This window comes from Sceloporus occidentalis, unplaced genomic scaffold, assembly GCF_023333645.1.
Source record: "Sceloporus occidentalis isolate IW3139 unplaced genomic scaffold, rSceOcc1.0.p SCAF_3, whole genome shotgun sequence".
Lineage (NCBI taxonomy): Eukaryota > Metazoa > Chordata > Lepidosauria > Squamata > Phrynosomatidae > Sceloporus > Sceloporus occidentalis.
Genome location: NW_028316983.1, coordinates 234,249,031 through 234,261,255, shown reverse-complemented (window position 1 = coordinate 234,261,255; position 12,225 = coordinate 234,249,031). Strand labels below are relative to the sequence as shown.

The 12,225-nt window shown below is 44.9% G+C and overlaps 1 protein-coding gene across 1 annotated transcript; it reads right to left on the bottom strand.

Moving 5' to 3' along the window:
* Nucleotides 1–4,562: 4,562 nt before the first annotated feature.
* Nucleotides 4,563–10,897, bottom strand: NDUFB9 (NADH:ubiquinone oxidoreductase subunit B9). Its single transcript, XM_089517933.1, has 4 exons — nucleotides 10,572–10,897; nucleotides 7,689–7,881; nucleotides 5,929–6,042; nucleotides 4,563–4,816 (listed from the first exon to the last, which is right to left on the bottom strand). Exons 1-4 carry the CDS (start codon nucleotides 10,655–10,657, stop codon nucleotides 4,685–4,687), a joined length of 525 nt encoding a protein of 174 aa, XP_089374059.1. The 5' UTR covers nucleotides 10,658–10,897; the 3' UTR covers nucleotides 4,563–4,684.
* Between the last annotated feature and the right edge of the window lie 1,328 nt (nucleotides 10,898–12,225).

Genomic DNA, 12,225 nt, shown 5'->3' with positions numbered 1-12,225 from the left:
TTAGCCCCAAGGAAGGGAGTGAAGGCCAGATTGTGTTTGGACTTAGCATCCACGTTCCAGTTTTTGAGCCACAGCTGGCGGCGCACAGTGACCGCGGCTGCCTGGGCCTTGGCGCAGTATTGGACTGAGTCCAGGGTCGCGTCAGCCGTGATGGCCGAAGCCAGGGCAATCTTGTTGAGGTCCTGTCTCAGATGGGGCTTGTGGGAGGGCACCTCTTGGAGGAGATCTCTCGCCCATGCGAGGGCGGCTCTAGCCACTATGGACGCTGCCGCTGACGCCCTAATTGCCACAGACATAGCCTCATGGGCCTTTTTGAGGGCTGTCTCTGCTTTTTTGTCTTCTGGGATCTTTAGGGTGTCCTCCCCATCCCTGCAGAAGACGGCGGAGGACACAAGGGCAGACACGGGGGCATCAACTACCGGGACCTGCAGCCTTTCCATCACAGCCGGCGGGAAGCTGTATAGCTTCTTTTTAGAGTTAGGCAAGGGACCTGACGTGGCAGGCCTGTTCCATTCTGACCTAATGACCTCCATGAGATTAGCCGGGCACGGGATCTCTGCCAAGGTAGGGGTGGGTATAGGGAACAGCCCCTCTCCCACCCTGGGCAACTCAGAGTCTTGGGGTGGCTTGACCTCCGCTGTAGGAGCTATGGCCAAAGTCTTGAGGGTCTTTTTTAGGAGCCTGGGGAAATCCTCAGACTTGAAGAGGCGCGCCGAGGCCACAGGGGGCTCTGCGTCGCAAGCCTTGTCTTCCCCTGAGAGCTCGCCCTCTTCAAGGTCATGGCTAACCTCGGCCTCATCCTCTGCATCACCCTCTAGGTCATAGGGGGCCATGTCTGCCTGAGGGTGGCGCCACTCGACACGCCGACGTCTCCTGGGTGGACGCCCTGTGGCGGCCTCGGCCTCAGAGTCCGAGAGGGAGACCTCATCATCCTCTCTGGGTCGCTTGTGAGAGGCTAGCTCCGCGTCTCCCTGATGGGCAAGGAGCGGCTCCGCAGCATCGCAGCTGCGGCGGGAGGGGGCAGAGGAGGGAGCAGCCCTGACGCACTCAAGATGGCGTCTCCCAGGGTCGCCACTAAGATGGCGGCCCCCGCGGACTTCCTCAAGATGGCTGCCGGCCTCGGAGTGGCCAAGATGGTGGCGCCCATCGGGCCACCCAACATGGCGGCCCCCATCGCGCCGTACAAGATGGCACCTGCTCTCTGCCAGCGCACGCGCATCTCTGAGGGGCGCCAGGGCGGGTGAGGGAGGATCTGCCTCCGCGGCAAAGTCAAGCTGGTGGTCGGCCTGTGGGGCACCGAGGCCCTCTGCCAGCCGCTGGGGAGGCTGCCCGCCGGCCCCCAGCGCAGCGGACCATGCCTGGAGGCCCGCATGTTCGGCGGGCGGGAAAAGGCGAGGGGCCAGGGAAAGGCCGGCCCCTGGGACTGCCCGCGAGCAGGCACTTTCTGCAGCAGTGGAGGCTCCGTTTTGGTCCCTGGCCTGCAGGGACTCAGCTGAGGGGAAGGCTGCAGTAGCCCCACCAAGGGGGGGGCAGGAGCGCGGGGCCGGGGAAGTCCCTAGCCTGAAACCCAGGGGGAAGACCTCCCCCCCCCAACAGGCTCGCCGCCTCTCGGGCGAAAATGGCCCTCACAAACTCGCCCAGCTCCCGGACCGCGCTCGCCTCATGGAGGCTGGGGCACGCCGGGGCCTCTTCCAAGCCTTGGGGACCGGAGCGGCCCGGAGGGGGCCTGTTCGGAGCCCCCTGGGACCGAGGTCCTGACAGGCTGGGCCCCAGGCTCTACCTCTGACGCCTGCTCCCCTAAAGAGAGCGGCAGACCCTGCACTGGGGAAGCCCTTCCCTGGGGGGGCCCTTCACCCGTGAGCTGAGGGTCCTCTGCCATAGCCCACCACCAAGAGGGGGAGAAGGCAGGGAAGAGGGAGCAGGGAGGCCAAGGACAATAAACAACTGACCGCTTCGACGAAAAGAAAGGAAGACGACTTTGCTGGCTGAAGGAGTGTGACCTGCTAGGAGTGTAGGCAGGACAAGACTGAGGCCCAGAGGGGGTTGCTCCTCCTTATATAGGGGGCCGGTCTTCTTTTGTCCCTGCCTACAGGAGCAAATGGGAGGTACATAACCCAGGTTACAGGAGGTCAGGACCCTCTCTGCTGGGAAATACAATAACGGTGACCGAACATCCATATAAAACAATACACTCAAAATGACCTTTTATAAACGGGTACAAATATCAGCAAGAACAATAAACTACAGTTCCCAGGATTCCCTAGCACTGAACCAAGGCAGTTAAAGTGGTCTCAAACTTGATTATTTCTGCAGTATGTTTTGGACCATAGAGGGAAAAGGCTATGCTACTTTCCAAAAACAATGAGCAGCATATTTGTATAGTCTACATAAAAACCTTTTCCCCTTAATAATGGCAGTTTTCCATAACCTTGATGAATGAACAAGCAAGCAATTCGTTGCAGGAGGAAGCTAGACTACATTTTTCTGTGCAGCTGACAAAGGACACCATGGTTGCTACAAATACTCACCTCAGGTGTACCTACTGTAAAAGGTTCTGATTTAGGGACAGGTGAAAATTCCTCATCTTTTTTCCTATAAGACTATGAAAATTTGAAAATACCTTAGTTTGGAATGTAAGGAAAATCTAATTTTGAAAACCAAAATTGGCAGATTCACTCATCCAAGTCTGGGTTTGAGTGCTTAACTCTCAAATATCTGGATTTGAAACGCTGTGTATTTAACCATGTTTGTGCTGCATTCATTTCCCACTTTTTTTCAGGGCACTTTCTCAGCTTTAACAATTCAGGCAAGTTTCTCCAGGCTGCCAGTCATTCTACCTGCTAAATTTGGCCAGTGCAAATGAGAAAAAAATTCAAGAATTTGCCAACTGTTTTCATATTCAGGGAGGGGAAAAAATTTTGTTCTTAAAACATTAATGTAAGAGAAGGCAAACCTAACAGATCTTCCCACCTTTAGTCCAACTGAACAACTTTTTAATTAATGGAAAAAAAAACGTTGAAGATAGTGCACCTGTTCAGCTGCTCCCTGTGACAGGTTATTTCTTTGGTTTGCAATTGTATTGGTGATTATGTGAAAACTACACTTTCAGTGTCAATTCTGTTGACATAATTATTAATATTACATACTTATCCTTGTGCAAAGTATCCATTTTACTAGGAACAGAAATGTGTTCATATTATATAACCTGGCTCAACACTGCTAAAGTTGCTTCACTAATGTTGCAACTTTTACACAGTGCATATAACCTTCCACTGTATATCCATCTGTTTCCTTCAGAGGAGGAAAGACTTGACTAGCATTCTGTGAATCAAAACACCTAACAACTTCTGGATAAAATTAAGAGTTGATTGTCATTATTTGAAACTGCATGTTATACCTGGAGCATTCTGGAATTATGAGTAATATGAACATCTTCAAAGGACTTTCAGAAACCACTTTACCTTTTCCCACCTTATTCCAAAATGCATGTATTCCATACATACAAATCCCTCCCAAAAAGGCAACTCAATTACTGTATCTGAGATCAATGAGTACCGTATATACTCGTGTATAAGCCGACCTCATGTATAAGTCGAGGTCAACTTTTGGGAGCAGAAATTGAGATTTTATATGACCTGTGGCTAAGTCAAGGGTCAGTCTTAAGGAGGCAGCCCAGCTGGGGAGAGGCTCCAGGACGATCAGCGTCTCTCTAGCCAGGCTGCCTTCTTAGGAGGAGGGAGCCCAGATGGAGAGAAGATTCCGAGGGACACACATGCACCCTTCGCAGCCTTCTCTCTAGCCGGGCTGCCTTCTCATGAGGCCTCCTCATGAGGAGGGACCCCACCTTGAGAGAAGCCTGCGAGGGACACCCTTCCCAGCCTTCTCTCCAGGAGGGAGCCCGGCTGAAGAAAAGGCTGCAGGGACACACACGCGCCCTTCCCAGCCTTCTCTCTAGCCAGCTTCCCTTCTCAGGAGGGAGGCCTGCTGGAGAGAAGGCTGCGAGGGGTGAACGCGCACCCTTCCCAGTGTCGCCCCAGCTGAAAGCTTGGTCGGAGGACCCCACTGACCCTTGAATACGCCTACCCCAGGATTTTGGGGACCATTTGGGGGCAAAAATTTCTCAACTTATAGTCGAGTATATACGGTACTTCAAAATACATCTACAGCCTCCAGTCTAGTATCTCAACAAGAAGTGCTCCTAGGAATACTGTGCCGAATAAAGGTTTAGAGTAAGACAGATGTACACACAACTTTTGAATGGGCAGTGACCTGGAAGACCAAGTTACTATTTTCAAGTGAACTGTTTTTGTGACAGTTGTGTCAGGCAACGCCAAGGCATCGGCAATGGCACACAATACAAACCTTTGAAAAATCAATTCTGCGTAGCTTCAGTAAGTGGTGCAAGAGTTCATACTACTGGCTCTGCAGAGGTTGCATAACTGAGTGGCTAGGCTTTTACACTGCACTAGAGACAATGGGGTCTCACTTGTTTTTGATAGTACTGCACAGGGAGTGTTAACTTAGTCTTCTACAGCACAGGTTAATTCCCCCAACACCACTGATTCACGTTCAAGAGACTTTATTGTGAATATCTGATGTAGTAATACATGCAGACAATAGTATTTGTATATCAGAAACTCCTTTACAGAAGGAGATACGGAATTTGCATTCAGAAAGGAGCCATTTACATTGGCTGTTCACGAGGTCTGGTTACATAATGCCACCAGAGAGGAGGTAGGTGTCCTTCCTTGCGAGCTGGAGGCAGTGCTTCTGTCCTGGGGCCATCCGCAGGGGTTTCCTCCTGAAGCTGCTGAACCTAGAAATGAGAATGAAATCCACTTGGGAGTCACCAAAGTCTTAAGACCAGAAACAACAGCAAGGATTACTTCACTCGCCACCCCCAGGCAGGAGGGAAAGGTGAATAAAGCCAGTGCTGCACTCAGCTGGCGTTTGCAGGAGACAACTGAGCCCTGACTGTGGGACTCAACTGCATCTTTCTGATACAAAAAAGCATCTTCTGTGGGTCAGGAACCATCAAGAATTTGCTTCAAATTAGGAGGTGGCAGCTTGTGTAAACCTCACACTGGATCCAACTGATATATAACTCAGATTATTCTTCTGAACCTCTCCTTGTAATGATTTAATACCAATTGTTAAATAGTACTAAAAACCTGCAGAAACTAAGCAGTTACTGAGCAAGTTCTCACTCAAAAGTTCAGACATGAGGAAGAAATAGTAATATATTTGGTAAACAGAGATAAAGATAAGAATTTACTGTGGAATCAACATAGCAAGCATAATACATTACCAGTTCTGCCTGAAAGGGCGAGGGGAGAGAAAGGAAACTATCCAGGCTATTTATGACCCAAGTAGGCAAGACGTTTTGCCCCTTTAGTATGAGAATGAGCTTTCAAGCCAGTAAGAAAGTTCCTAGACCTCATGGCAAGAAGCAAAATCAACTATTGTCTAAGTCAGTGCTTGGTAATGCATATGACTGGCAGGGTTTGTTCCCCCCAATATGCCAGGGACCAGTACCATATTTGTGCCTATTAGTCACAAGCAGAAATTTGGCATAGACCAATAGCCAACAGCTTGGAGACTGGCATCAGCTCACAGATCTCCACTGTGAGGAGCACTGTTCTCAGTGACATGGTATTCTCATTTCTTGTTTCCTTTAAAGCAGTGGTTCCCAACCTGTGGGTCGTGACCTCTTTGGGGGTCGAGTGACCCATTCACAGGGGTCACCTAAGATCATCAGAAAACACATATTTCTGATGGTCTTAGGAACCGAGACACCGCAACTTTATGGTTGGGGGTCATAACATGAGGAACTGTATTATAAGGTTGCAGCATTAAGAAGGTTGAGAACCACTGCTTTAAAGTATCCCAAAATATATGTGTTAGTATGTTTAGTTTACTAATACACACCTCTTTTTCCCAGCTTTCAAGTCTCAGTTTCTTCCACTGTTCTCTTTTGGCAAAGTAATCGGGATACATCGCCTTCTCAGAAGGATGCCACAAGTCTAGGACCCATTCAGGTACCTGTCAGATTGGAAAGCAAGCTAGAGCTGAAATACTGCAACAACAGAGTGGACAAAGAGGTTGCTTGTCTCCTGAGTATGCAATGCTTCCATTTATTTGTTTTCTTAGAAATTCCCCATAGGTTCATTTAATATTATTTACAAATGTTTAGATTTGATTGCCACCATGTGCAGTTTAAACTGGTTTAGAGAAAAAAAACTCTTGAATTACAACTCAGGTAACCCGTCATGCTTCCTTCCTACTGTTAGACTACTACAACTACTTTTAGCAAGCAGATTCCTCAATAAAATACTGAATACAATAATAAAAATAGTATACAAGAAAACAGAGGAATATACTATTCAGGTCTCATATGGAATGAGCATCTTCCGCTCACCCTGAACTCCCAATAAAGAGAAAGGTCAAAGCTCAATGGTGGAGTCCTGTAATGTGGGCCATCTCAGTTCAATCTGCAGTTTAACAGAATCAAGAGCAAGGCCAAGAGAGGCCTTGAAAAGCTGTTGCCAGCATGAGGCATCTCAAAAACAAGATTAGGCATTTCTTCATATGTTCCAGTGGTAGGAGGCTGACCAAGCAGATAGCCCAGAGGAATCTCAATATCTGAATTATCTAGCAGAACTACTTCTCCATCTAGCAGTGGCCTGTGCACTCTGTGGTCATTTGTCACAAGAATCAGCTGACAGGGATACTTAAACCTGCTCTGTCTGATCATAGGGTTTCTAGTGAATGATAAGCCATTCACACCCCTCAAAATGGGCCTTTTACTAACTCTGTATATTTTCAGGCCTGGAAAAAAGGGAAGATAAGTCTTCAGGGGACTCAGTACAATGGCTATTCGCCACACTAGGACTGAAACGGGTCTCATGGGACACTGGTTCCAACCCCTTGCTCAATGTAGGATCTCCAGCTAAAGCATCCCCAGCACATAGCTATCCAGGCTCTTTTTGAAGATGTTTAGAAAAGGAGGCCCCCACCATTTTTCTAGGCAATTGTTTTCATTGCCAAACTGCTCTTACTCTCAAGAAGTTCCTTCTATCGTTCACTTAAAACCACTAAATTACTTAAAACCATTACACCGGATTCTACCCTATGGCACAGCAGAGAACATGCCAGCCTTCACCTCTCCATGACAGCCCTTGTATTTAGAGTGCAGTCACGTCACCCCTCATCACCAAGCTGAACATACCCAGTTCCTCCAACCTTTTCTCACTTGTTTTGTTCTCCATACTTTTTATCATCCTTGTTGCCCTTTTTTGAACCTGCTCTAACCTGTCTTTATCCTTAAAAAAAGACCCAGAACTGAATACATTTCTTACATATTTTCATATAATCATATTCATTATTTGATACAGTAACTAAGGGCTAACAGAGTGGGCTTCGGTATCCGCTGGGGTTTGATTCCAGGACTCCCCTGTGGATACCAAAACCCATAGGTGCTAAAGTCCCATTATATATAATGGCATAGTAAAAGGGAGTCCCTTATATCACAGTTTGCTTTTTGGCATTTTCTTGTGGGGTGGGGATATTTTCAAGCCATGTATGGTTGAATCTTTGGCTGCAGAATCCACAGATACGGAGGGCCGGCTGTACTGATATTTGTAAAGTGCCACAGAAGTTACCAATTTTCTCCCTTGTTGCCTACTAACCTTGTAGCAGTCATATCTTTCATAAGATGTACCCCCAGGAGAATCAGGAAAGATGTACGGCTGGGGATGCTGTCTTTGCCAAAATTCTTTTTCAGCTTCCATCAACAGCTTGCTTGCTTTCACCATATCTTTTTCATTCTTATGTTCTTCAAAGCGTGCTCTCAGCAGGCAGGCAAAGAATCGATACCGATCCCTGATGATACAAGAGTAGCAATTATTCACACAGAAAATTAAACTATCTCAAGCTTACAAATCTCAGAGGCCTGATGAAGACATCATGCCGCCTGACTTCCCAGTCACATTACGGAAAACAGGAGCATCTGTCAGTCTTTGCATTTCCTTCTTCTCTTCCTTTTCTTTCTTCTTTTCTTCTCTTCCTGCCTTTCCAGAGCTAATAATGGCAAAAGTATGTATGTATACTAAACTTAATGCTAACCCTGAATTATTTTTTTAAAAATCAGATTTTGTAGGCATAACTACATCAAGGCAATCTCCAGGTGGGTGAAATCATGACTACTGTAAAAATCACTGTGCATATAGCATTATAATGCCTTGTTTAACAACAGGAAGAAATCTGTGTGAGAGGGAAGAGGGGCAAGGAACAAGCTTGTAAGTGTCCAACCCAGCAATCAAGTCTCCTAAATATGGAATAGGGCAGTTTCATATCTGTTCCAGGCCACCATCTCCTAGGCCCCAGATGTTCCAGTAGGACTGTCACTAAAATAGAGCCACAGAAAAAGTAAGGAGGTTGCAGTATGCTTAGTTTTGCAGAAATATTTTTCCCAACCCTCTGAAACTTCAGATAACTTTGCTAATATTGTGGAAGTGTAATCTATTCACACAAATAAAACTCTCAACAATATGGCCACTAGAGGGACCCAGCAGGTGAATAATGTCCAGGCATACAGTTGTCCCTCCATATTTGCTAGGGTTAGGGGCAGAAGACCCCCACGAATATGGGAAAACCACAAATAACAAAAACGCCATGTTTTTACTGGGAGGACACCTCTCTAGGAATCTCTGGGTCCTCCAGTGCAACTCTGTGGTTGACGCCCGACAGACACTGACCGTAGAACTGCCCTGGAGGAGCTACAAAGGCCTAGTAGAGCATTCTCTCTTTAACCTTTAGTTAAAGTTGACCATAGAGTTGCACTGGAGGACCTAGATATTCTTAGAGGTAACATATTAATCAAATCTGCAAATATCAAAGCCGAAATATGGAGGGATGACTGTATATATATACTGGCATATTATTTATGAAGTCCAGATGAAGGCTTAGCAATTTATCTACAGTCAGCCCTCCACATTTGCAGCTCTGACTTTTGTGTCTTTGATTATTTGTGGATTTAATTACTATGCTCTCTCTAGGAATCTCTATGTCCTCCAGCACAACTCTGCCAGAAGTTGACCACAGAGTCACACTGCAAGAGCTAGAGATTTCTAGAGAAAACACCTATTTGCAGGTTCTCTGGCTGATGTTGACCACAGAGTTGCGCTGGAGGACCCAGAGATTCCTAGAAAGGTGTTTTCTCAGATTAAAAAAATAGTGTTTTTTATAATTTGTGGTTTGTCCACTTTCACAGGGGTCCTTTGAAACCGCAGTGAATGCCGAGGGCTCACTGTATTTGGCTGTATGTTGCCTTCTAGATAAGCAAGGCCATGAGAGGACCTCCAGCTGTAAAACTTATTTGGGGCCAGACCCAGTCCTCAAGGAGGACCAGCCTTGACTCAGGATGTAGACTGAGGGAAGCAGCTGCCACAGTCAAGGATGACAAAGGCTGGAACCACAGAACAACTGCTTCTGAAGAAGAAAAGGTTAAGAAGAGAAGGCTAAGAGCCCAGTTTAAATACTTGAAGGGCTGTCATACTGAGGATGGAGCAAGTTTGTTTTCTGCTGCTACAGAGAATAGGACCTGGAACAATGGATTCGAACTACAATTGTCACTCCACGTTCTCTGCGGACAGGATGCCTGTGAATGGGGAAAAACCACAAACGACAAAAACAAACAAACACCCTATGTTTTTCCTGAGAGAACAAACATATATAGTATATAGGAGAACCTCAATATAGTAGAACCTCTACTATATATATATATATAATTGTATGCAATAATACAGCATTGGCCTAGAGCACTGGGATTTATATTGTAGTATATATTATATATGTTGCTATTTTATATATAATACAGCATATAGCATTGGCCTAAGTCAGGACATTTGGATTTATAATACACACACACACACATATATATATGTTATTATTATTATACATATATTATTATATAATATATACAATAATACAGCACATAGCATTGGCCTAAGAAATTAAGATTTATATTGTATTGTATTATATATGTTATTTATACTGTACCTATATTACTGTATAACATATACAAAAATATAGCATTGGCCTAAAACACTGGGATTTATATTGTATTGTATCATACATATATGTGTGTGTGTGTGTGTGTGTGTGTATTATATACATATTATTGTATCATATATACAATAGTATAGCAGATAGCATTGACCTACTACATTAGGATTTATATTATGTTACATATATATATATATATATATATATATATATATATATATATATATAGAGCAACATATATATAATGCAATATAATATAAATCCTAATGTAGTAGGTCAATGCTATCTGCTTTACTATTGTATATATTATACAATAATATGCGTATAATATATATATATATATATATATATATATACATACACAACATATATGTATACGATATAATTATATATTAAAGTAATAAAATAAAGAATAAAAGCCAATGATATACTATAGTATCTAAAGCCCACGCATTCAGATGCCTTCCCGCCTGCGGCCGAGGGCTCTCCCTGCCTGCCTGACTCACCGGAAGATGCACCAGGACTCGAGGTGCCGCAGCGCTCGCTTGTAGAGCCGCAGCACTTTCTGCTGGTGGGTCAGGAAGGCCGCCATTTTGTCTCGGCTTCACCTTCACCGAGGAGCCACTCGGCGCAAGGGATGATGGGAGGAAGTGCCAGCAGAGAAGCAAGCCTTTTTCGGCTTCCGTCCGCCGTAGAAGTAGAAAGTATAGAGTGACGCTGAGATACGGATTGGCCTTTATTTATTACTGTTCGTACTCTTTCTCGCTCAGCTAAATCTTTTAATTTCCGTAGAATGTCACTCTTCGCCCTTGGAGGGATGGAGAGAGGCTCATCAACGGCTGGAATATCCGACACGAATTTACCCTGACATTGTACTATCTCTATGATTCCCCCAACGGGAAAAAGAAACGGCTATCGACACTTCCTTTTTAACTTTAGGCCCATAGAGATATTAAATAGAGTGACGCGTAGACAAGCATTTCCGGGCCTATTGCGGGGTTCCTCTCAATCATGCCCTTTTGACACCATTTTTAAAAGGCTGCGTCCTCACTGCAGAAATAATCCAGTTTGACACCACTTTAACTGCCATGGCAGGATATAAATAAATATAATATTAATAATAATAATAATAATAATAATGTGGCATTACTTCCTCTCTGAGAGGGAAGGCTAAACGCTTCACAAAACTATAAAGCCCAGGATTTTGTAGCACTGAGCAATGGGAGTTAAAGTGGTATCAAACAGGTTTATTTCTCCAGTCCAGATGCAGGCTTTTGGCTATCTTATTAGTTTGTATTTGAATTTGAATTTGTTGTTACCCGCCTCAATCCTCAAAAGGAAGAGGCAGGACATAAATAACTATAAAAAGGCCAGAATTTTATAGCATTGAGCCGTGGCTGTTAAAGCGGCGTTAAACTGCTTTATTTATACAATGCGGATGGGCCCTCGGTCGAACCCTAGTCACGAAAGATAAGAATCCCACTTCATTTTCAGTCAGTCAGTCAATCTTTACTGATGGCGAACAGACTCAGAGTAACACACTAAAAACTGCATTCGAAAATGCAGAAGCCACATTAAGAAGATACCTATAATTTACACAAAATTAGGAGTTACAGCAGATAATAATTGTAGACTCGGGTTATATTTCCATTTAGTCAGAGAGAGCCAGCCTTGAGCGTTGTTTGAGCGTTGTCCCTGGAGACCAGAGTTCGAATCCCAGCTCAGACACAGAAACCCACTCAGGAAGTCACACTCTCTCAGCCTCAGAGGATGGCAATTCAGAATTTTAATATGCCCAGGTGTTAAAAATTACAGTGCCGAAATGAGGCCTATTATTCCAAGTCGTGTCAAATGTTATGTTTTGGAATGTAAACAATTTGGAAATGGCTCCTAACTTAAGATTTTAACCCAAACAAAAGGAAGTACAGCATAAACAGTTTGAGGACAGTGAAACAAAACGTATAGATAAAAGATGGGTGGATGGCTAACTCGTGTGAGACAGAGAGAGACGTATATTATGACACCCAACCCAATGGATATACGAGGGTATAAATGTTTAATTCAAAGCAAGCAATGAAAATGGGATTTGTAGTTTCCTTTGTTCAAAATACTACAATAAAAAACTTGGTTTGTTTTGGAATCGTGGCCCAGGAAATTTGG

Bases quoted from the DNA above. Each gene is read 5' to 3' on its own strand.
- NDUFB9 (XM_089517933.1), bottom strand. From the start codon at position 10,657: ATGGCGGCCTTCCTGACCCACCAGCAGAAAGTGCTGCGGCTCTACAAG. The intron at 6,043-7,688 runs GTTAGTAGGCAA...CCAATCTGACAG, and splicing joins AAAGATATGACTGCTACAAG to GTACCTGAATGGGTCCTAGA. The intron at 4,817-5,928 runs GTGTGTATTAGT...TCTCATTTCTAG, and splicing joins TTGAAAGCTGGGAAAAAGAG to GTTCAGCAGCTTCAGGAGGA.